General features: G+C 43.5%; 1 protein-coding gene across 3 annotated transcripts in view; it reads left to right on the top strand.

Annotated features, from left to right (window-relative positions):
* The window catches only part of Klf3 (Kruppel like factor 3), a 30907-nt gene extending 17588 nt beyond the window's left edge, over nucleotides 1-13319 (top strand). For all 3 annotated transcript variants that reach the window (XM_028765256.1, XM_028765258.1, XM_028765257.1), the window contains exons 3-6: nucleotides 910-1393; nucleotides 1938-2088; nucleotides 6526-6686; nucleotides 9357-13319. In XM_028765256.1, the coding sequence (XP_028621089.1) occupies nucleotides 910-1393; nucleotides 1938-2088; nucleotides 6526-6686; nucleotides 9357-9538 (978 nt within the window). In that variant the 3' untranslated portion in view covers nucleotides 9539-13319. The remainder of the gene's footprint in view (nucleotides 1-909; nucleotides 1394-1937; nucleotides 2089-6525; nucleotides 6687-9356) is intronic.
* Nucleotides 13320-25435: the final 12116 nt, after the last annotated feature.

A 25435-nucleotide genomic window follows, 5' to 3' on the forward strand; every position in this document is an offset into this window, starting at 1 on the left:
CTCTGCCGTCTTAGGCTGCTGCTCCTGTACTCACTCAGTCTGTATTCCTAACGGTGTGCCTCCTTTGTTGCACTGTGATCTTCGAGTTTGGGATCTTACAGCCATGGTGTACAGCTCCTGCATAAAGGGCTGGAAGGCTCTCATAGGGCAGCCCAGCGTGTGTGAATGAAGTTGAGAGAATTACACAGGTTATCTTGTATTATCACCTTAGCGTCCTGGAAGAGGACTTGTCGTCCCTCGACAAGGATCTCCCTGTCTCAGAGCGAGTAAGCCCATCACTGCAAGTCTCATGGTCTGGTCTCCCATTCCTGGCTGCTTTGCTGGTACTAGGTCCAGAGAGTCACTTCTATACGGGAAAACAATTGCAGTTCATAGCCAGGCAGAGCCTGAGCCCGTCTGACCTGGAGAAGAAAGAGTGTGAGTCCGAGAGTAATCCCAGTCAGAGCCGCAGCCAGGGAAGCTCAGAGTGAATAGTGTGCTGGGTGTGGTGGAACACACCTTAATCCCAGTGCTGGGAAGGGGGAGGAGTTCCCAGTCAGCCAGAGCTACACTGTGACACTGTCTCAAAAAGAGAGAGAGAAGGAGAGGGGAAGGGGGAGAGGGAGAGGGAAAAGAGGAAAAACCCCTCAGGTTATATAGTTTGCTCTCAGTGGCCTTCAATGCTGACTCCTGATGAAGGCCTCAAGCCCTCCATGATGCAGGCAGCTTTAGAAGCCTGCCACATATCAGTCTTCTTACCGAATATGAAAATCATGAGTTCGATTTTCAGTTTTTCTTGGAGCCCAGCAACCTTACTTTCTAGCAATTACTAAACCATCTCTCCCATAGCTTTTTGGGGGAATCACACACCTCTAGATCTAAAGTATGTCTTCTTATACTTTTCCTTTTTTTTTTTCTTGTTTCTGATAGTCCTACCCATCGAATTACATAGAATCGATGAAGCCCAACAAATACGGGGTCATTTACTCCACACCATTACCTGACAAGTTCTTCCAGACCCCAGAAGGCCTCACTCATGGGATACAGATGGAGCCAGTGGACCTCACTGTGAACAAGCGGGGCTCCCCACCCTCTGCTGGTGGTTCTCCTTCCTCTCTGAAGTTCTCATCCCACCGGAGAGCATCACCTGGGCTCAGCATGCCGTCCTCTAGCCCCCCCATTAAGAAATACTCACCCTCTTCTCCTGGCGTGCAGCCCTTTGGAGTACCACTGTCTATGCCGCCTGTGATGGCAGCTGCACTGTCCAGACATGGCATCCGGAGCCCGGGCATCCTCCCTGTCATCCAACCCGTCGTGGTACAGCCCGTCCCTTTCATGTACACCAGCCATCTGCAGCAGCCTCTCATGGTCTCCTTGTCAGAAGAGATGGACAATTCAAACAGCGGCATGCCAGGTAAATTCTGCCATGCCCCTACACCCTGCACCTGCTTAGTAGACAGCATCTCTGCCAAGGGTCTGGTGAGGACACCAGGCAGAGCTATTACATCTTCAAAAGGACATTCTGGCCTGTCCTGGGCAATTCTTTCTGTTTTTGTTTTGAAGTGTTGATATTGGGAGAGTGTCCAACAATTAGTTACTTTCACAGTGTATTTTGTACTTTGATTTACTGAGTACCAATACAGTCCTGGGCACAAAAGAGACTTAAGTACTTTCTGATCATGCTGCTAATGGCTCTTAAAAGCCACCTCTTTGTCAACCATAGAGAAAGGGCTATGAGGCTAGCAGGGTTTTGTAATGGAGAGTCATCTTGAGTCGCAGGGCCCTCTGTCTGCTTCAAAAAGTGAGGCTCACTCACAAATTGAATCCTGCTATAACCCCTGCCCGAGACGAAGATATACACATACAAAAATGTAGTCACTAGAAGCCATGAGGTGACCTTTCACGAGCTGAAATTGATACATTGTGTGTAGAATGATTTTTCTATTTTTATTTTTTAGTACCTGTAATTGAATCATATGAGAAGCCCATATTACAGAAAAAAATTAAAATAGAACCTGGAATTGAACCACAGAGGACTGACTATTACCCTGAAGAAATGTCACCCCCTTTAATGAACTCAGTGTCCCCCCCGCAAGCGTTGTTGCAAGAGTAAGTATACTTAGGCCGACCTGGTGTTTTTGGCGTGCACCTGGGGACCTGGAATAAAGCATGGAATTGCAAACATGTGATGTGCGGTGGATGACCAGGGACATCCTGTTTTGTGTGGCATCACTGAGTTGACAGTGGCCAAGACAGTCTCCAAGAACAACATGAGCCATATCTACAACAGTTGTGTCAACTTCACCGAGTGGGTCCCCCAAGGTGACCACATGAATCTTTTTGTTTTTGTTTTTTTCTTTTGCCATCCATATGGGATTTATAGTGTTTTCATGAAGATTGGATTTGATATTCACATCAGCTTCAACAACCAAAAGTTGTCACATGTCAAATGGAAGCTGCCCCACCCCCTTCACCTATAGTTGTCACTTCTGGCGCAGTAGAGTGTGTTTATTATTGAAAATGTCTTTTATTAACATCTTCAGGTCAACAGCAGTGTTGGCCAAAGACAGAAGCTTCCCGTGCAGCTCAGAGAAGCTCAATGCAGAAAGAAATCTTTACATTGAGTCTTTAATTGTAGCTACCCTTGGAGCCTCTCCTTAGCTTGTAGAGCTGCAAACCAGGAGGAATGATGCTCTGCCTTGGCCAGCATCTGGGCCTCTGCTTGGATAGGGTGGTACCTTACATGGTTAAGTCGTTCATTGTTTGACCTCTGGGGAGAGCAGCCTCCGGGAAGATGGCTTTGACCTGGATGCTATGCTCTAGCATGCAAGGGATAAGCTTATTCTCACTGCCCACATCCTCTGTCTTTCTTTTTTGTTGTAATTACTCTTGTACCGACTCTATAGTGCTTCTCCATTGGGTTCAGCCAATGCATTGGGACAGCTTCAGCATTCACAGCCATTGCCTCTGTAGGGTTCCTCCCACCATCCCTCTCCCACACCACCACCTTCTCCCCAGCTTCAGTAAATGTTCTGCCTACCTTTCTTCTCCTACCTTCTCTCCTGTGACACAGCTCAATGTAGAATGTAACTTCCCCGGCTTTACAGAAGCCATTTTGGGTGATTTCAGATTGACTGCAGTCACACCCACCTCTGGTTTGTGTGGCTTTCACAGAGGCTCATGTGTGACCATACCACCACACTGAATGAACTTTTGGTCTAGGGATGATGGCATATATGTGGCATCATGTATAGTCCCTAGTGGATCAGAAGGGTGGCTCGTCATCCCAGCTGCATCAGGCAAGGGAAGTATCTCGACACGTGCTTTCATTTTTCACAGTTGCATAGTACTTCCCCTTAAAAGTTGAGTTCTAGGGTTTTTGTCTGCTTTTGTTTAAAGACAGGGTCTTGGTGTGCAGCCCCGGCTGACCTCATATTCCAGACCCGCCTGCCTCAGCCTCCTGAGGTTGTAAGCATGAAATCATCATGCCCAGCTCCAGGCGTTTCAAGGGAGTTCTTTTATTCAGAGCTGATAGAGAACTGACGAGCCAAGACGTTAGTTAAGGTATCCCAATACACCCACAGTCCCACTCTTAACTCAGGGGGCCTGCTTTGAGCTCTTTCTCTTTCTGGGCCCTCTCCCTGTGTAGTTGGCCTGTAGGTTAGCCGAGGGCTAGTCCGAAGTCTGTTACAAATTAAAATGTAAGACATTGTGGCAAAGTATTTGAAAGCAGATGCCTTCCATTCTTTAAATACTGCTTAGAAGAAAATACTGTTTCCAGCTAGGTGTAGTAATATGCCTGTGATCCCAGCACCCGGGAGGCAGAGGCAGGAGGATCAGGAATCAGTCATATAAGCTAGCCTGACCTACATGAGACCTGCCCCCCCCTCTCTGTATGTCTGTGTATCTGTGTATTCTTGTTTCAATGATCTCACTGCTAGAGGCTTTTAAATGCTTAATGAGTAATGTGTTCATTTAATGCTGACCTAAGATGGATTTTTCTCAAAAAAAAAAAAAAAGCCCTGTAGATTAGCCACAGTGGAACATGCACTCTATGTAGTTCTTTCACAGATGGGATTAAGTAATGTCTTGGAGTGGACCCAGTAGCAGCCCACATAGAACACATTAGCCAGGAAAGAATTGCTTGAAGCCAAGTACCTAGAACATTGCAGTGAGCCTGGCCTCCAGCAACACCAGTCTTGAAACCCTGCTGCCTAGGCGTGGGCTTCACAGCTTGGAAATTCATTTGTTTGATCCAGAATTACAGGGTCAGGATCATTTTTAAATGCATTCAAAGCCATAGCAAAATATAAAATAAAATAAATGCTATTCCATGTGTATTTTACCTTTGTGAGGCTGCGTTTAGAGCAGGAAAATGGGAGAACAGAAAAACAGGAGAAGGCCTGAGGACTTAGGAAGGGCCAGTTTAACTCAGAGCAGGTATTTGCTACATAGTAGCTAGTCTATGTTTGTTTGAGCCCAAATGATCTCTTTAGAAATAAGGATGTAAGGCCAAAGAAATTGCCAAAACCCTTAGTCTGTCTCTGACTCTAACCTCTAGTCACACTGTCACCTTTTCCAATAGGTAGTTTGGTATCTGTGCTTGATAGTTTTTAGAGGGCTTTGAAACATCCAGCAAACGCCACATGAGATGGACACCTGTGACGTGCAGCCGGAAAAGGGTATTTCTGAGCACAGTGCTGGTGGCTTTCTGTCAGTCATTTGGCCTCTGGCACAAACGCTGTCCTGTGGTTCTCTGAGTAGTAACCGGCAGGAGCCGGCCCCACACTGTTCGCATCCACAGCAGCCTTTCCAGTCGGTAGCATTAACACCCCCGCCTCACAGAGGAAATCGAGGCATAGAGACGGTCAGTGACAGAGCGGACACTGGGAAATGCAGTCATATTTACCGTGCTGAAATGATTTAGATTCTCAACCTACAGAAACCCCAGTTGTTGGACAAGATTTCCAAAGCCACTTGGCATTAACTGTCTGACTGTGTCCCAGACACATAGGCCACTGAGTCTTCCCTAACGCTTTCCAAAGTAAAAAAAGATAACTTCCTTTTTGCTGAAGGATTTTTAGTCACTTACTCCATATTAATAAGAAACCCAAATAAACCTTATTCTCCATTGTGGGTTGGGTTTTTTTCCCTCAAATTTAAAATAAAAAATATACATATGTGTGATGGAAGTTCCAATCACCTGGCCACGCCCCCACCGCTTCGTGTTCACTTTTCTGTGTCTCTGAATCCTGACTTAGTTTATCTGTCTGTGCTCAGCTCCCAGGGTAAGGTTTAAAATACTGACAGAAGTAAGAAAGACCACATAAAACGAAACCCATCTTTCATTATTTAACTGGTCACCTCAAGCCCCCACCTCCAAAAAATGTGCGTGCAAATTTTATGGCAGGCATTTTTTTTTTTTTTTTTTGAGACAGGGTTTCTCTGTGTAGCCCTGGCTGTCACTCTGTAGACAAGGCTGGCCTCGAACTCAGAAATCTGCCTGCCTCTGCCTCCCAAGTGCTGGGATTAAAGGCGTGCAACACCACCGCCCGGCAAATGGCAGGCATTTCTTAGTGCCCTTAATAGTCAAAATTTCATTTACGCTAATCTCAGAATCATTATTTTTACTCCTCTCCAACACAGAAAACGTCCGTGCATCTTTTAGAATATTTCAGGACCCAGATTCAAGTTGAAGAACAGCGCCTTTGCTCACAGAGGCCAGCTGCATTCTTGGCTGACTTGGTAGAGACAGGAAAGGGTTTGAAAACAAAAACAAAACGCCACACTCTTTCCCATCAGCCTTTGCTTTCATGAGTGTGGCTTAAGAACCCTTGGACAAATGTGAGAGAAGGTGGGGAGGGCATCAGGTGTTCCCACCCTCCCTTGGTAGCCAGTCACCGCCCTCCCCCACATCACTGAGAGCTGGAACCCCTCCTCTTTAGAGAGCCACACTGACGCTGAAAGACTGCTGTAGACAGCAATGCCGGACTTCCTTTGAAAGAGCCAGCGAGAACTTGAGAGACATTGAGAGGAAGGATAGGCTATAGATCTGTAGAGCAGCGTGTTTGCCTAATAAGTAGGGATTTGGCTGTTTGAGAGCTGGCCGGTGGGAAAGCCGGTGTAGTGCTGAGAAGTACTGGACACGCGCCGAGACCCTCTCCCCGCACGCGGCACCTCCCTCGGCAGAGCACCTAACCTTCTTGCTGTCATTACTTATCTCCATGTCTGTCTCCCCCTAGAGTGTGAGCTCCTCGAGGGCAGGAACCCTGTTTTTATTCATCTTTGTGTCCCGGTGCCAAGCACAGTGCCTGGCTCATGGTAGGTGCTCACTACATGTTTGTTGAATGACTATAAAAGAAGCGCTTCTTGGGTTGAACAGCTAATTCTTTTTTTTTTTTTAATTGGTCTTATTCTTATTTTCTTATTTCGTTGGGGGTTTTTGTTTGTTTTTGCCCGATGTTGTAAATGCTTTATATTCTTAGTAGGCTGAGGAAAGGGGAGCACCTTCACTCAATGTTTTGCATTTAATCTCGACTTCGATAGGAACCATCCTTCGGTCATCGTGCAGCCTGGGAAGAGACCTCTACCCGTGGAATCCCCGGATACCCAAAGGAAGCGCAGGATACACAGATGCGACTATGATGGGTGCAATAAGGTCTACACTAAGAGCTCGCACTTGAAAGCACACAGAAGAACTCATACAGGTAAGAGATGCATCCGCGCCCTGACGGGCGGGCGGAAGGTCCGGAACAGGGACGATTGGTGTGAATGGTAAAGTTAGCGCAACCGGCATTCTAAACACCCTGAGACCGGAAGCTTTTTACTTTACTTTCTTATTATTATGGGGAGGCAGGGTCTGGCCCACACGCCGTGGTGTGAAGGTGAAGGCCAGAGGACAGTTTTGAGAAGTTCTCTCCGACCTTCACGTGGGTTGCAGGGGTTGAAATGCTGAAATCTGTAACACGTCAGCTCCTAAGCATTTTGGGTGAGGGACGCTGCCTGAATAATGCAAGTTCTGATCTTGAAAATGAAGGTACTGATGTCTACGTGAGTCCCAGAGAATCTTTGTTAAGATCCACCATGGATAATTATTAGATAACTTAGAACCGAAGTGCTCCCTCGCTCAGGTTCCTCCTTCCCACGTAAAGTCTCTCCTAAGGAGCTGGGGGAGATGACAATGTATTCACTGTCAGGGATGGGCCCCTCCCAGGAGTCCCTGCTGGGGCACGTGTGGAGGTGAGGACAGCCTTGGGTGTTGTTCCTCGCGAATACCTTTCACCTTTTATCAGTCAGGGTCTCATTTTGCTGGGAGTTCACCCATTCCGCCAGGCTAGCTAGTTAGCCGTAGAGATCCGCCTGCCCCTGCCTTCCCCAGCTATATACCACCATACCCAGTGTTTCCATCCCGACTCTGAGGATGGGCGCCAGAGAGCTAAACAGGAAAGCATTTTACCAACTGAAGCCATCAGCCTAGCCTTTGAAATAAAACTGTTTAAGAGTAAAGGACCATTTTTTTATGCAGAGCAGAAGCATGATGTTTGGACAGATAGGCCTTGAAAGGAATGTGAGCACACTTGATGTCTGTCTTTTAAAATTGAGGGAGCTCCTGTGTCCTTATCTACCCCAGCTCTTCTAGGGTGGGCTCCATATTGGCTAGGGTTGAGCCTAGAGTCAGCTGTCAGGTCAGGGCAACATTGTTCTCTCCGTAGAAACATGTGCAGACACCCCCAGTGCTCCTGAAGGCTTGATAGAATGGCAACTTAAAGAAATCACACAGATGTTTCCAGCGGCTGCCGGGACCTATGCTTCATTTGTGTGCTGAGGCTGCTCCTGGCTCGGGCCCTTCAGTAGACCCAAGAACTTAACAGTGATTGGTTTTGTTACCCTTGTCTAGAGCTCGGAGTGTGGGTTGTTTTTCTGAGATGGGTAGGTCGTTCTTACCAGGGAATATTCACAGAGAAGAATCTGGGATTTAGTCCAGAAAAATAGCAGTCGTGTTTGGTGAATCCAGGGAAAGAGGAAGAGGCAGAGGAAGCTGTATGAGAGGAGTCAGCCATAAATCATATGCCAGGCATGGGTGGGGGTGGAGGGGCGGAGCTTCATGTCATCCAGCTTAAAATTGAAACAGTATTGAGTCTTTGGATTCAGATACAACATAGAAATCCCTATACTTACGACAAAGATATAGAGACAATTGTCACTCACTAAACAGGGACTAATTTGTTACCTGCGATGATATTAACCACGCGTCCCTTCCTGAAATACTCTGGGCTAGATCCGTTTCAGATGCACATGGATATTGGGATATGTTATTCAGAAGCGTAGTGAGGTATCTTGAGGGTAAGATGAATCCAAGAACAAATGTTACTGTTTCATGTATGCTCTCTACACACAGCCGGAAGGTAACTCTAGTTACACAACATTTTTTCTAACTCTGAGCCTTGACGCGATGCCACAGGAGAGCGAGCGTCTGTTGCTATGGGAGACTCACGGAGTTTCAGATTCTAGAGCCGTGGTCCTCACCCTTCCTAACACTGCACCCCTGTAATATGGTTCCTCCTTTTGGGCTGGGCCCCAGCCATAAAATTATCTTTATTGCTACTTCATAACTGTAGCTATGAGTTATAATATAAATATCTCTGTTTTCTGATGGTCTTAGGCGACCCCCCATGAAAGGGTCATTCAACCCCTGGGAAGGATTACGACCCATAGGTTGAGAACGGCTATTTTAGAATGTTCCGAATTTTGTATTAGGGGTGGCCAGCTTGTATTATACTGCCTAATAGAATCAGATCAGCACTAAGCACTGTTTAGCTGTGAAGGTCTTCACACCGTCTCTCACTGGCGTTCTCCCACAAGGGCCTTCTCTGTTCCTCACATGTGAGTGATGGTTAGCCTGCAGGAAGGGGTGTGCGGAGTCCTGGTTTCTGAGAGGAGAGAACTTCTCTTTTTAGAACACAGGGTCTTGAAGCACTCACTGTCCATGCATCGCTGTCAAGGTCTAAATAAGAAAGCGGGTTGTTGAGTTCTTTAACAGGTATTCTAGTTTGAGAAAATGACTGCAAGAGCTTTAGAGAGGCCCAGAGCTGTCGGTGGGATCGTGATGTGCACAGGAAGGTTTAAGGCTTGCAGACCTACGCATGCGGAGTCCGCGAGCTCCATGCTTGTTCCTCAGAATGGCTCTCCCTGCCTTAAGAGCTCTTTTTTGGTTGATTTTCCATGGAGAGTATGTTTGTTTCGTGAAGCGCCGTGTTAACTGGGAGCTGTGTATGATGTTATCGCAAGGGCATTCGTTCAAAAGTCGTAGCTTCTCTTTTTATTCCCCCCTCCCCGCAACGAAAATTATTAAACTCCTCCCCCTCGCCTTTCCGCAGGAGAAAAGCCGTACAAATGCACCTGGGAAGGCTGCACATGGAAGTTTGCTCGGTCCGATGAACTGACGAGACATTTCCGAAAACACACTGGAATTAAACCTTTCCAGTGTCCAGACTGTGACCGAAGCTTCTCTCGCTCTGACCACCTCGCCCTACACAGGAAACGCCACATGCTAGTCTGAAAGCCTGTCTCCAGCAGCTCAGTGTGATTCCTCGCTCTTCCTGGCACCTCTCTCTCTCTCTCTCTCTCCTCTCTCTCTCTCTCTCTCTCTCTCTCTCTCTCTCTCTCTCTCTCTCTCTCTCTCTCTCTTCCCTCTCTCTTCCTCCTGCCCTTTATCTAACTCATTTTTATATGTACATTTTAATTTCGATTCAGCTGGTCTGGATCTCTGAATTTATATCATTCAAGACTTCCGTATGGTCAGTAGTTGATACTCTAACCCTCCCTCTCCTTACCACGGGTCAGACCTAAAGAATGTGAACATTTTTTTTTCCGGGGATGCTAAGCAAACCCTCCTTACAGATACATTTAATGTAATGAGAACAAGGGAACATGTAAACTAACGACCAATTTGTCGGTTTCTCCATGTATTCCTCAAAAGAATGTCAAAGTAAATGTATTAGAAATACAATATCCAGCCTGCTAGTCCTTGCCAGAGACCTTCGACCTTCTGCCGCATTCTGTTTGACGACAGGAAGAATGCGGTCCCTTTTACCAGCTAGCAAGACCCACGAGATGTCAAGCTGGTCCCACCTTCTCGCCTCTGCCCTCCTCACGATTTGCTCGTTGGCCGGGCTTACCAACTCAGCTAAGTCAAGTCCTTTGTCCTCTGTGGCACCTGAAGCTCCCGTGGAGGGCTTTGACACCCCTGGGAGCTGAGCAAGAGCTGTTGCCTTAGGTGGGCTGTATTCTCCCATAGTGTGAGGAAGACCCAGAGGATATTGGAAATGGAAGAGGAAGTCAGCGATTCCTGGCTAGGACCGGCTGGATCATCAACGTCTGGGCCATTCACATTAGCTGTGCAGTGCGTTTGTTAAATGTCCATCCCCAGGCGTAACTCGGCTGAGCACACCTTTGCTGCAAAGCTGGATACCGAGAGGGTTAACCGTGCCACCTCCTCCGTTCCTGCAGGATCCTTTGTTGTCGATCATGAAGCTTTGAGAGTAAGGAATCCACAGAAATATTTGCCCTGTAATGTAAAGAGAAACAAAAACTTTTGAAATAAGTGTATAAAATAGTCTCTTCTCCCTCCGCTCCCCCACTACCCCCCAGAGTGTTTTTGCAAGCAAGAAAACATTGAGTGGTACTTATATTCCCAAATCCAGTTAGTCACATAGCTTTCATATGGAGCTTTTCTGTGTGAGCTGTATGGTGCCAAACCAGCTACCATTTGTGTCTGTGACACATAGTATAAAAGAGCATCCACTAAGCTTGAGCAAAGTCACTCAATTAAGACCTGAGTGACACTCTGTAAATATACCTAGTGTGAAGCACATAGATCTTTATTTTGGTGACAGATTTTTTTTTTTTTGAAAAATAGAGAAAAACCACAATTCAGGGATTTATATGTGTAGCTTGAAGATTCCCACAAGTTTCTGCCAGAGCTAGCAATTTCCTGTCAGCTACCAGGTACCCTGTTAGGGCAAACTAAAAACAATGACTCGGGCTGATGTTGCAGAGAAATAGCACCATTATCTGGAGGGGAAGTTTGTTTGTTTGTTTGTTTGTTTGATTGTTTTCAAAAGCAGGCTTTTGAACACCACAGTCTAAATGCCAACAAAAATAGTTCACATGCAGAAATGCCACTGGTTAAATTGGAAAAATGAAATGGGCACAGTGGTAAGATATGGCCGCCTATGGCCGATAGTCCCTTCATCCCCTCACGGAGGATGGAGGAGACGAGAAGAGGGAATCCTGAGCATCCATCCCAGCCACATCTCAGGATCCAACACTACCTGGACCAGGAGGACCATCCTACTTGATTGTTCTTGAACATCAGTGAATGAGAGGTCTTGGAGGCCTGCACAGGCAGGGAGCTTGTTCTGATGGCACTAGGCTCACAGTTGTGGGCACAGCACTCGGGCGGTCCTGCTCAGCCCCGTGAACCAGCTGAGGGGAAATGTGGGTAAAAACTGCAAAGAAATGTTATCTTGGCTCTTGGGTTCCTTTACTTTTCTTTTTTTTTTTTTTTTTAAGCACTGCAAAAAAAAAAAATGTATCGATTCAGGCTATTAAAGCACGCTAAAGAGGCTCTTGCCTTTCTCTTTGTCTGCAACTATGACGTGAACTGAGGAGTGGAATGTCTCTTGGGAAAGCAGGGTCTCCCTTGTTAGTGTTGTTCCGTTGCGTTCATGCCAACACCATCGTATCTTGAAGTGGTTCTTCGGCAGAGCGCTGAAGAGTCCAGTTTGGTGTTTGTTCCAATCTGTGTGTTCCAGCCCAGTGAGAGGTCGGGGAAGGGTGCGAGGAAGGGCAGTCATCTTTGCTTCAAACCAGAGTAGTTAATAGCTCCATGACATATTTAAATTTTGTTCAAAAGTCTTTTATTACAATACTGTTTAGCTTGCTTAGATCATGTTAACAGAAAGATCCGTTTTAACTCTGAAAGAAAAGTCACCCAGAGAAACCATTCTCTATTCCCATGCTAGTCTGATATACTTTTAGTTAATTGGCCCCTACCAAATTTCCTTTATATATATATATGTATGTATGTATGTATGTATGTATTTGTATTTTACTATGATAGTTGAAAAACTTAGTCTCTTAGTGTTTTTTGTTTGTTTGGTTGGTTGGTTGGTTGGTTGGGTTTTTTTTTTTAAATCTGTTTTTGTGGAAGATACAAGATAGATGCCCTGAATCTTTCATTTATAATGACATGCTATGTTACTGTCAGCTGTGGTTCAGTTGCAGTAAATTGATGAGAACAGGCTGTAAACATGAAGTCAGCACTGTGTAAATCGTTACAGAGTTCATTCAGTTACTGCTCAAGTATCATCTTGGGGAAGTTCCAAAAATAACTAGAATCTTGTGTTTTCGAGTTTCACAGTGGGAAGGTACATACATCATTAAATGGGCATTTTGCACTCGAAAGTCACTTGGTTTGGAGACTGTGTGTAGCATAGCTTTGTTCAACTAAGAAGATACTAAATATGCAGATGTCGCAAGAGCCTTGGAACAGAATTACAGGGGAGTGATTTATGTATATGTATGTTTTATTAAACACCCACCTGCACTATCAGTATTGCACTAATGTGGAATTTGAGAGACTATTGCTGATACCGTAATCTACACACCATTCCTTAGATTGTTATAAAGACAATCTCAGAGATCAGAGGTTTTATAGTTTGGTTTGAAACTAGAATTGTCTTGAAGGAGTTGCTAACGTACATGAAGTCACTTGAGTTCTCTTTATTCTCTTCTTGGTCAAGGTTAACAGTTTCTAAATGATTGCGAATTCACTTAAGTAATGCATTTACAAAGCCATTTTACATGCATTAAAAGAGGGCTACAATGTGTTTTACAAATAATAGCACTTTTATTTCCTGTTATGTACCTAGTGTTAGAGGGTCAGAATAATCTTTCTGCTTGGCATCTCTTAAACCCTACCTGCAAGCATAGCAGGCTTATTGCATTTACAGTTCTTTAATACTTGTATAAACTATGCAGAAATTTTTAATAAAGTGTAATATATTTTATAAGCTAATAAGACTGAATGGGTAAAGGTTTTTAGCATGCATTAGTATACTTGCAAATACTGAAACATTTTGGTAATCTTTCTTACTAAAGATGTGAATGTTTAATGTACCTTCTCTGTTTCTACCCTGTAGTCCAATGGGAATTCAGTAATGACATTTTGTCATGTCAAACTGTGAACATAAATTTGTACTGTACAGTCCTCATATACTATATACAGTATGCAATATATGTATTATATACTTGTTAATAAAACCATCCGAATATTACACATGATCATGTGATTATTATAGGTACCATTCACCAGGAACAAAGATGAGAGAGGTATAAAGTTTCAAAGTAAGTCATCAATGAACAATAATTTTTAACGGTTAGGAAAGGAAGTCCATCTAGCCAGTAGGTACACCACAGGAGTGAAGATCCTTAATGCAATGACTCAGTAATGTCCAGGAAGAGGAAGGCAGAGTTTAAGCCATTAGAACTGCACACATTCATCTGTAAATACATCCAGTGCATTTTACAAGAGCTTTGTTTCTCTGCCCTGTCCACAATGCCTCCTTGCTGTGTGTGATGCTCCTGAGGAAACACTTCCCAGAAGAGTCTGCCTCTATAATTCTCCCTTTTCTTAGTCACAGCTGATTCTCCAGCACCATTGTGCTACCAAAGCAGAGTTTTCGCTCCAGTGCTACTGGCCTATTACTAATCACAGCTAATTCTGGTTAAGAATTAACCAGAGACCATAGATTCTTAAAACATCAAACAAAGGGTCCCAGTAGAGTCTCAAACTCCCCTCTGAAACTCCCACAAGCCAAGCCTCCCATCATGTACGTTGCTCTTAACATTCTCTTCCAAGCCACACTGCCAGCCCTAGAGTTCTTTTCGTTCAAGACAAAATATAATAACTCCCATCTTCTCCCATTCTCTTCAGAGCAAATTAATTGGTTGCTTATGTGTCATTGTAGGGATCAAAGTACTTGACCGAGGACAGGACAGGTTTCTTTTAGATCACGGTTTCAAGGGTTTCAGTTCTTCTTGATGGGGGAAGGCATGGCAGTTCATGTAGGTGGAAGCTTGTAGTAGAAGCTCATCACAAGATGGATGAGATAAGATAGCTGGGTAAGCTAGAAGAGGAACCCAAGTATAACCTCTGAAGGCCCACACCTGGTAACTGAATCCTTCCAGCTAGGCTATACTTCCTGACGATTCCACTGCCTCCCAAAATAATGCAACCAAATTAAAAACACATGTTGAAAACATGAACCTGTGGGGGACACTTCAGATTCAAACCATTGATCCTCAAAGGCTCATGACCATCTCATAATACATGATGAGGCATTTAATCCAACTTCTAAGAGGTCTTGGAATCCTAACAGTTTGAACAGTCAGAAAAACTCAAAATGATCTTTTGAAACTCAAGGGAAATTTTTAATTGTGAACTGCTGTAAAATGAAGAAGTTATATGCTTACACTCTATAATACTGTAAGGGTCAGAAAATCACTGAAGGAAGACCCCACACTCAGTCAGTATGCAAAAACATAGAGCATTTATTCTGCAGAAATAACTAGCATGCTAGGGTCATTTCAGAATGCCAATGCAAACAAAAACATTTGAGCCCCTTTTATAACAGAACTGCTTAATTGCTTCTGAGATAACAACAGACTTCTAAAACTTAGAACACATTCCAAGAGGTTATAAAAACCATTAACGGAAGGTCATGAAAGGTATACACCACAGGTGCAAAGATAGGAGCTAAAATAGTGAGTTTATCTATACAAAATTTCAAGGACAACTTAATTATTGTTTTTACCTTTCCATGAACCTGTAAACTAGTAACAAATGATGAATGTTGATTCAGATAATTACTCCTAGTAGATATGCATGTAGACATTCTCTGTTATAAACCTCTCATTCAATTTATGACCTGAATTTATGTGCAAACTCATACTGAACTTTTTTCCATTTGATTGAGCACTCTGAAGGTCGTACAAGTGCTAAGAACAAAGGTCAGAGATAGGTCTTCCTCCCCTTCTCTTCCAGAGACTTAGAGAAGCACAATTCCCTGCATAGATAGAACAAGGGCTGCTTTACATAGCCTCCCACTGTTTTACTGTGAGGTACTAAACCAGAGATTGTAGTTTCTTCACCTCAGAGCAACACAGACAGACTGATCAACTGTAGAAGCAAACTACCTTACGCTTAGGATGAGTAGCAATGGCCTATGGCCTAGTTCCTAAATGGAGACAAAATGGAGTCTTTCAAACTCCCACCAAAATTACAACTTAAGCTAATTTACAGCATTCTCTAGCCCATACCTCCAAACTCTCTTCATTCATCTTGAAAAGCAGTTCCAAAGGCTTTAGAACCACATGGCCAGGGTTGGGGATTTAGCTCAGTGGTAGAGTGCTTGTCTACCAAGCACAAGGGCCTGGGTTCAGTCCTCAGCTCTGAAAAAAAAATTCTGATAAAAGAACCTCATGGCCAGGCTTATCACAGCAATGACTGTCTCCTCTGGTATCATTTTCTTTATAAATTATTGTATTGCTGATGAAATTACCTGATAGAAAAAATTAAGATGAATAGCTTCTTTTGACTTATGGTTCCAGAAGGTTTGGGTCCACTATGATGAGGAAGAAATGCTAGAGTTCATGACAGTAGAAATTTACTATCATCACAGTGGACCAGGAAACAGAGAAAGGCTAGAACCAGAAGGTGTGTGTCAACCTTCAAAGGCTTGCCTCTGATAACTCAATTCCACCAGCAGGCCCCACCTCCTAAAAGTTCAAGAGTCTCTCAAAATACAGCAATTCGAAGAGTTCAAAACATAAGCTTGTAAGGGGCACTGCAGATTTAAACCATAACAATAAATAAAAGTAAGATATTACCTTGTTAGATACCAACAGCTACCTACAACCCAGGCTGCTTCTTATAGAAACATACAAAGACATTTAGCTGCCACTTACCAGAGCACTCCTTTAAAGGAGTTGGATCTTGGAAGAACATTGAGTCTAGTCTTCAGAACTCTCTCCACTGTTTTTTTTTTTTCCCAGAGAATTACTCTGTACTCTAAACTGGGGTAGTTGACTTCAAGTTCAAGGTGATTGGACGGGACTGTTAAATTTTAATGGAATGTTTACTTAAATTAGTTCAGAAGAGTGGCTGAAGTCTTCCCACTGAATTTCTTATAGACGGCCATTCTTTTTTTTTTTTTTAAGATTTATTTATTTATTATTTCTGAATACACTGTGACTGTCTTCAGACACACCAGAAGAGGGCATCAGATCTCATTACAGATGGTTGTGAGCCACCATGTGGTTGCTGGGATTTGAACTCAGGACCTCTGGAAGTGCAGTCAGTGCTCTTAACCACTGAGCCATCTCTCCAGCCCTAGACATCCATTCTTAAAGGAAGAATGATACAAGATATATTCTGCCCAGGTGAATGATCAGGATGGAAACAAATGGAACTTAAACTTTGGTCTGTCTTCCTTCCTTCCTTTTCCCCACTCCACCCTACCTGCCCTTTCTATAATTCAGGCTGGCTTTGGACTTACTATGTAGCTAAGGATGACCCTGAACTCCTTATCCTCCCAGCTGAGGAGCTAAACTAATTGGGATACGGCTCTACGTACTAAAGACGTTTGTCACCAGAAATTGGCAGTCCATATCCTCAGCCAATAGTTTCAGTACTGCCGTATTAAAGAAAGAAGTATTAGGGGTTCTTGCCAGGGAGAAGTTGCCAAGCCCAATGGGAATTATAAGAGAAGAGTATTTCTAGCCAAGGAAGATTGTTATTAAAAGATAAACCTCAGTGCCTAAAAATCTTAAAAAGTTTATGTGAACAGCTTGTGATTTGAGGTTCAGGCAGCACCAGGCTGCAGGTGGTTGGGTGGGTTCCATTAAAGAGTCATGAAGAGGAAACGTATACCACTTCTCAGAGGCAAGGTAAAGAAAACGCTCGACTAGTTAAAATGGGAAGTCCATAATTAGAGGTTAGTTGAAGAATTCTGATTGGTGAGTGTCTGGTGAGAGGATAATTGGTAGCTGATGATTTGTTAAGGACAAGTTTCATTCTCCTAGACTATAACTGTCAACTGAGTTGACTTTCATTTTGCTCTACCCAATGTGCTAGAATTTTCTCAGCCTAATGGCCTCTGTCAGTTATTTTTAAGAATGGCCTAAAAAGGGACTAAATAGACACATTATTTATGTATATGTTGAACAATTAGAGGGCAGAGTGATCAGTGTGTCTGTACAAATCTAAGCAATAAATTTTTCTTCAAGGGTGTATCCATTTACTTATTTTTATGTGTATGGGTGTTTTTTCCAGGCATCTGATCCCCTGGGACTGGACTTAGAGACAGTGATGAGCATCATGTGAGTGCTGGGAATTGAACTTCAGTCCTCTGCAAGAGCAGCCAGTGTTCTTAACTACTGAGTTATCGCTCCATCTACGTGAGTCCATCCACTTTAAGATGGATAAAAGAAGCCAGGTACAGATCGCTGTCCCAGCTGATAATTATATGCTGTAAATGAAAGTTACTGTGTAATAATATGATATGATATGATATGATATGATATGATATAATATAATATAATATACTTTGGTGGATGGAGTCTCATTGAGTCTGGACACAATGGCTTTGAGTACTTCTGTTTTTCACACTCCTAATCGTCATGATTAATAACAGAAGACAGAGGCTGGAAGATAGCAACTAAAGCCAAATAGTCTGCAGAATTGCAATCCATAAAAAGCAGGGCATTGTGGGATGCGTCTATAATCCTAATGTTCCTAGGGCAAAATGGGAGGAGGGAAGAACAGTTCCCAGAAGCCCACAGGGCAACTAGCCCAGCATATGCAGCAGCAAAAGAGAAACTCTCTCTAAGAGGAAGGTGGGGATGGATACCTCTTTCATGGTATGTATGTGTGCATGTTGTTTAAAAAAAAAAAATTCCCAAACTTTCAAATTTTACCAATGAAGACTCAGGCACTGTGCCAAAAGCCCGCTAGCTCAGAGAGGCAGAGAAGACACACAGCTGATCTTCATACTTCATCAACTTCCCAGAAGGAGAAAGCTGCTTCTCCATGATATTTTAAATGCCCTTCCTTTCGAAGACCCTCCTTTCTGTTTATTTGTGTTCACTCCCCATCAGCTTGATTGCTTGCTTCGACTCTTGACCTAGGATTGACTTTATTTAGCTCTTGGATAAAAGGTGTGTGCTGGGGCTGAGCAACACTACAACAAGGTGGTTTTTTTTTTTCAGTAAATAACACAATCTTGGGGTTCATAGTGTGATCAAATATCCTGTAACATGTGCACACATCGACTGGGAGATTATGTCCTTCGTACTGTACGTATCCATTGTATCCAGCGTTCCTTCCTTCTCTGAGCACTCAGAACCTCCATCAACCCAGCATCTTGCAGGCAAAAAAAAAAAAAAAAAAACAAAAAACAAACAAAAAAAAACCCTCTGATACGGAGTGCTTGAGAGCTTGCTTGCAAGCCATGCTCGTCCGCTCCTGAAAAGACCATCTCCTAAAAGCCTCACATCCTCCTCCAAAAGCCAATAGCTGCCCTTAAACAGCAAGCTGAGGGAGAGCACACTGTGCGTCATCCTCTTGACCCATCCTCCCAACTGTCACTCAAACCAGCTTCTCTCACGTCACCTCTGGGACCTGCATTAAAATTTATCTATTACTCTTTATGTTATGTATGTGAGTATTTTGACTGCATGTTTGGTTGTGCACCATGTGCATACCTGATACCGAGACAGCCAGAAAAGGGACTTGCCCCTCCTGGCATGCTCAGCATGCTTTTTTATAGACCTGAGTACTAACTGTCCAGGATGGTACCACCCACAATGCGACAAACAAGTTGTTTGTATTCTAAAAGAAAAGTGGGGCAAATGTGCTTGCGCCAATCATAGGACTTTCATGTAAATTGAAGTAATCATGTCATAGACTTTCATGTGAAGGGAGGGGCGTTGGTGTCAGTTACAGGATTTCTGTTGGGTCCCTTTATGGAGTGCTGCCCCTCTAGCCTGGATTTAAAATGGCTGAAGGTCATCCAAAGTTCAATATGGCCCCCAACTTGGCCAGTGCAGGCTGTCTGGAGCGTATCTTCAGCTGTGGCTGTACAGGTCTGTCTACTGCAGCTGCTGGAGTGTCCTCAAAGTAATTGTAAAGTGTCCAAAAGAACTGCCTTGCAATGAGGGCAGTTTGGCTGGCTGCTTGCCTAACAGTCATGTAGTCAAAGCAGCTGGGGCACGAGGGAAGGGTGTGACAGCTGTTAGGGAATCACATCACTCCAGTCCCCAATGTGCTGGCCTGTTTAAAGGAGAAAATAAACACAGAAAGATGTGATTGTACTAAAAGCTTATCACTAATGTTAATGGCGACTTAGTGTTTCATGGCTTTCCCAACTCATTTCATTCCACTAGTGTTAGCCTGTCAGCAAACAGAAACAAGGACATCACAGGTCCTGCTGTAGCTGGGATCTGTGTCAATGTTTATGGCCTGAGTTACCACCAAAGACCTAGCAGATGGCCATGGCCTGGGCTGCTGCCCGAAGCCATGGAGACATCCATGTCCATGCTCTTGCTGGAGCCATACCTGGGTCTGTGGTCCTTTGACAACCAGGGTCCGTGTTGTATCTCAGACCCATGTTACCAGCAAAGGCCATGCGGATGTCCCTGGTCTGTACTGCCGGCTGAGATACTGTGCTGAGCTAGCTCTGCCTCTCACAAGCCACCATACTTGGGAGAGTGAGCCCTGCAGCTCGTCTGGGCAGCACAGTAGAGTTAGTCCTCAGGTGTAGGAGCAGGTGAGCCAGCCCTGAGGTCACAAGGGCAGGAGAGTTAACCCTGCCCCTTACAGGCTGTTGCATTGCGTGAGCTAACTCTCCAGAGTGCTGGAGAGCTCATCCTGGTGGTCCAGACACAGGAGAGCTGGCAGGCTGACCAACTTAGCTACCTCCCAGACTCAGATCCAGAGCTTTGATTTGGTTCAAACTAGTATCTATCGTATCTATGAACTGCTGAGGAGTGAAAGCTGCAGGGTCTCTGTGACACAGGGCAACAACAGAATATCCAAGACACATCCTGATGAAGATCCAGTGTTGATAGACTAGCAGAAACCAGAGGCCTTGAAACAGACCAATGACTCATTGCAGTGAACGTTTGTAAGTAATGATGTGGGGACAAAAGGGTATAGCCTGTCTTACACTGTCACAGTACAGCTTCCACGACAAGACGTTTTTATATGTGGTTTTTTAAAAATTATACCTTATTTTATTTTTATTTTATTTTTGGGTGGGGAGGTTGCAAGGGTGGAGGGCCGATATGAAGGGACAGAGCGATGAGTGGGATTGGGGTGCATGATGTGAAATTCACAAAGAATCAATAAAAAAATTTTAAAAAAAAGTCCAGGCCAGTCTCTTCTGAGACTCAAGGCAATCTCTTAATGTGTAACTTCCTATAAAACTAAAAAGGAAATGACATACTTTCACAGTATAATGGCACAGAATATTCCAAAGAAGAGAGGTGAGGATTTAGTGAGGAAATTCCCCATGGTCTACAACAGTTTCCGTGACAGTCTGCTGTCACATTTCCCAGCTGTGGTGTTGATGAACTCTTACCCCTCCCAAGCAGCGCGCCTAAATAAACCCTTCCTAATATGAGTTGCCTCAGTCATGGTGCTTTTTCTCAGCAATAGAATCTATCCCAAGCAGTAGTACTTAGCCATGTTCTCTACATGGGGTTAGTTTTAGGATCATAAAGGACACAAGAGTTAAGGGGTTACCAACTTAGATAAGGACAAGGGAGTCATAGGCAGAGTCATAGTAACTTGTCCCCTGACCCTTCACCCAGCTGATACCCGGTTCTGATGATATCTGTATTCCCCCTGAACACCCACACTCCAGTGTCATTCCCTTCCCCACATCCTGCCTTTCTGTGTTTATAACCCCTGTGTGAATTAATTACGATTTGAGAAAAAAAATAAAAATTAGAGGCAAAAAAAAGAAAAAAAAATTAAAAATAAATAAAAATTCATGTATCAGGTACACACTCTAATTTCAAATTATTTAAACAAATTTCATAGCATGTTTAGAAATCCAAAAATTTCTGCCAATCCTACATTAAAATACCTTGGTTATTTTTCATCACACAGACTATCACACATTTAAAATATCACTACTTAACAACATGCTTATGCATGATTACATACAATATTTTAAGAAATCTGTGGTTGTTATTTCAGTTTTGATCCGTGTCAATTTTATTTATGGCAAATAAAATCCTGAAATAATTTAGAAAAAAAAGAGTTAAGGGGTTGTGACATCTTCCCCCAAGGTTTTAGAGAGCCACTGAAGCCAGGCAGCACGTGACAGGGGAGTCCATATGTGAAAGCCCTAAGAGGGGGCTCTAGGAAGCCATTGCATGGAACTATGGATGTGAAGCCTGGGGGGTGTTGGAGACTCCAAGGATCTCGAGATGCCAGCCTGTAAGTCATCTGCCAAGGAGAGTGACAATAGGGAGAGGGACTGTCCCCTGCCTCTCCCAAAATAGAAATATGCAACAGGAAGCAAAGTTGGAAGAGTGGATCCATCTAAGGCCTTCACCATCAGACATAAAGCTACAGGATTTAATGTTTGCTCTACTCGGTTTCAGTCTTGCTTTGGTCCATGGAAACTGGAGCACCAAGCAGAGCGTTCACATCTAAAACCACAAGTAGGTTTAAGATGCTCCACAGGCATTAGGGAAAAGACAAGAGCCACTCTTGTAAGTCTCTTCTGAGACTTACGGCAATCTCTTAACTCTAATCTCCTATAAAATCAAAATTAAAAAAAAAAAAGGAGATCACATACTCCCAACATACAATGGCAAAAGATATACATTACCATTTTATTAAGGAGGAAAGGAAACATAGGAAGGAAGGGAAGCATAGTGAGGTAATACTGTACCAATAAAAGCCAAAAACCAGTTGGGGAAACACCAGACTCTGCATCTCCATGTCAGACGTCCCATTGCTTTTCCTATCTCCAATTCCTTCATCCTTTGTTGACTGCAACACACTTCTTTCTCTTGGGCTGGTTTCCATCTCTGTTGGCAGCTTTCCTCAGCAGGTATCCCATGACTCTGGCATCATCAACATCTTGGGGTTTCCAAGGAAATCCAGGCTTCACCTTCACAGTTTCACACAGTGGCATCTCTGGACCTCCATGCAGGGACATCCCTGACACACACTTGGCCACACCTGGCCTCAATAGCTTTCCTTAGTTGCTGAGGGAGATTCCATAACCCCTTTCTTCTATTCTTGACTCTAAATCCAGAACCATGTGGCCAAAGCTGCTAAGCTCTGTGGCTTGCTGGAGCTGGAATATGGCTCCTTGTTCAATTACATCTTCATCAGCTTTCTGGTTTTGATGGTTTTCTTAACTGCAAAAGTTTGGCTGTCTTGGAATTCACTCTGTAGACCACCAGGCTGTCCTTGAACTTAGAGATTCACTAGCCTCTGCCTTCTGAGTACTAGGATTAAAGGCATCATGTACTACCACACCTGGATCTCTAAACTGTTCTTTAATTCCATTTCACAAGGTGGAAGTTTAGCTGGGTGTGGTCTTGCCCTGAGATCACCACTCCCTTTATTCCACTTAACATCAGGCTTTTTTTTTTAATTCATTTATTTATTTTATATATGTGAGTATACTGTAGCTGTCTTCAGACACACCAAAAGAGGGCATTGGATCCCATTATAGATGACTGTGAGCCACTACATGGTGGCCATCTCCCCAGCCCCCAACATCAGGCTTTTCTTTAATCTGTTTATCTCCGTAACAGAGGATTTAGCTCCATTACACTTCCTGGTATCCATTTTCTCCTCAAATTGCACATTTTGTATTTTCTCTTGTTTAGCTTGCTCCGTTTCATTGTAGATCTTCATAAGAATAAGCACTAATAATCACAGGACAGAGTCAATGCCAGGCTGTTCTGAGTTTTCTTTTGCCAACAGAGTTAATCCACAACTCTTCAATTTAGCCACAGTTAGACTTTTCAGGGCAAAAAGCAGCCAGATCGTTAGCCAAACATCACAAAAACAGTTTCTAGGCCATATATTAACACTCCTCTCCTCTGAGACCTCTTGAGCTAGGACCCCACAATTCAAATCACTCTCAGCACCACCGTCTTCCATGTTACTATTAGTACGGTCCATTAAGCCCCACTTAAAGCATTCAACTGCTTTTCTCATCCAAAGTCTAAAAGTCCACTTTCCTCCAAAGAAAAGCACGGCCAGGCCTATTAGAGCAAAACCTCAGTTGCTGGTACCAACTTCTGTCTTAGTTAGGGTTTCTACTGCTGTGAAGAACATTCCATGACCATGGCAACTCTTATAAAAAAAAAAAAAGAAGGAAAGAAAGAGAGAGAGAGAGAGAGAGAGAGAGAGAGAGAGAGAGAGAGAGAGAGAGCAAAAACGAAAACAAAACAAAAAACAGTTTCAGAAGTTTATGAATTATCGTCCTGGCAGGAAGCATGGCAGCATGAAGACAGACACCGTGCTACATCCTGATCCACAGACAGCTGGAAAAGAACTGTGTGCCACTGAGCTTGGGCTTAAGCATCTGAGAAGCCCACCTCAAGTGACACACTTCCTCCAGCAAGGCCATACCAACTCTAACAAGACCACACCTCCTAACAGTGTCATTCCCCAAGCATTCAAACGCATGAGTCTATGGGGGCCAAACCTACTCAAACCACCACTCAAGGGCACACCTCCTAAGCCTCTCCAAAGTGTTTCACCACCCAGGGAACAGAAATGCAAATGCCTGAGAATATGTGAGACAAGAACCATATCATTTAAGCCACCATGGAGAAAAGGGACTTTATTTGTTTATATATCCTGATCACAGTCTATCATGAAGGAAAATCAGGGAAAGAACTCAAGTAGGGACCTACAGGCAGGAGCTGAAGCTGAGACCATGGAGGAATGACGCTTACTGACTTTCTTAGTCTGCTTTCTTATACAATCCAGGACCCTTGTCAAACAGCACTGTCAACAACAGGCTAAACCCTCCCAAAACAATCACTAATCAACAGAATGCTTCACAGACTTGCCTACAGGCCAATCTCATGGAAATATTTTCTCCATTGAAGACTTCTTTTTCCAGATGACCCTGGACTGTGTCGAGTTGACAAAAATCTAATCAGCATAATGTGAAATTAACAAATGTTATACATTATATCAACAGAATGATAGACAAAAACCAAATGATCATCGCAATAAAGAAAAAAACTATTTGATAAAATTCAATTTATCTGTGTGATAAAAAGCCCTGAAAAATATTATATATAGAAAGATTGTACAACATAGAGAAGACTATTAAAAATTTAGCTAACAGCAAAAGAATGGTAAAAATCTCATGGATTTTCTCTAAGACTGGAAACAAAACAAGAGTGTGTATACTCAGTATTCTTATTTATGAATACTAGAAGCCCTGGAAGGTCATGAGAAAGAAATGAAAAGTATTCAACTTGGAAAATTTGGTAGTTTGGGAAAAAAAATGGCCTCCATAGGTTTGTAGGGAGTAGCACTACTAAAAGGTATGACACTGTTAGAGTAGGTGTTGCTTTGCTGGAGTGGTTGTGGCCTAGTTGGAGCAAGTGTGTCACTGGGGCAAGCTTTGAGGTTTCAGATGCTCAAGGCACACCCTATGGGGCAATCTCTTCCTGCTGCCTACAGATCCAGATGTAGAATTCTCAGTTACCTTTCCTGATCCATGCATGCCACCATGTTTCCCAACATGACGATAAACCTCTAAACTGTAAGCCAGCCCCAGTTAAATGTTTTCTTGTAGAAGAGTTGTCATGGTCATAGTGTCTCTTCACAGCAATAGAAACCCTAAGACAAAAAGGAAGGACTAAAATTATCCGTGTTTGTAAATAACATGATTTTATACTTAAAACAGTAATGTGTGAATACTAACTATGCCATCAAAACAGATGTTAAAGTTCATAAACACATTTAGTAAACTTACACAATAAAAGTCAGTATACAAAACACAAAAATGTCTTCCTTTTATCATATTGTTTATGTTCTGTGGCTTCCTTCTGGTTGGTCTTGCCCAAAGTCTAGCGTCTCAATTTCTTTTCAAGCTGACAAATACTTTCATTTTATTTTATTTTGTTTATTATGAAAGTGTGTGTGGTGATCTAGTGAGGAGCGTATCCTGTGCATGTCACAGGACTGTTCTACAGAAGTGGTTCTTTCCTTCTACCTTTAAATGGGTACAGGAGATGGGACTCAGGTCACCAGGCTTGCATGTCAGGTAGCCCACAGTCTCTCTGCAAAAGTAGAAGAAGGAGGAGGAGGAGGAGGAGGAGGAGGAGGAGG

The sequence above is a fragment of the Grammomys surdaster genome, unplaced genomic scaffold (genome assembly GCF_004785775.1).
Source record: "Grammomys surdaster isolate TR1022 unplaced genomic scaffold, NIH_TR_1.0 150, whole genome shotgun sequence".
In the NCBI taxonomy this organism is placed as follows: domain Eukaryota; kingdom Metazoa; phylum Chordata; class Mammalia; order Rodentia; family Muridae; genus Grammomys; species Grammomys surdaster.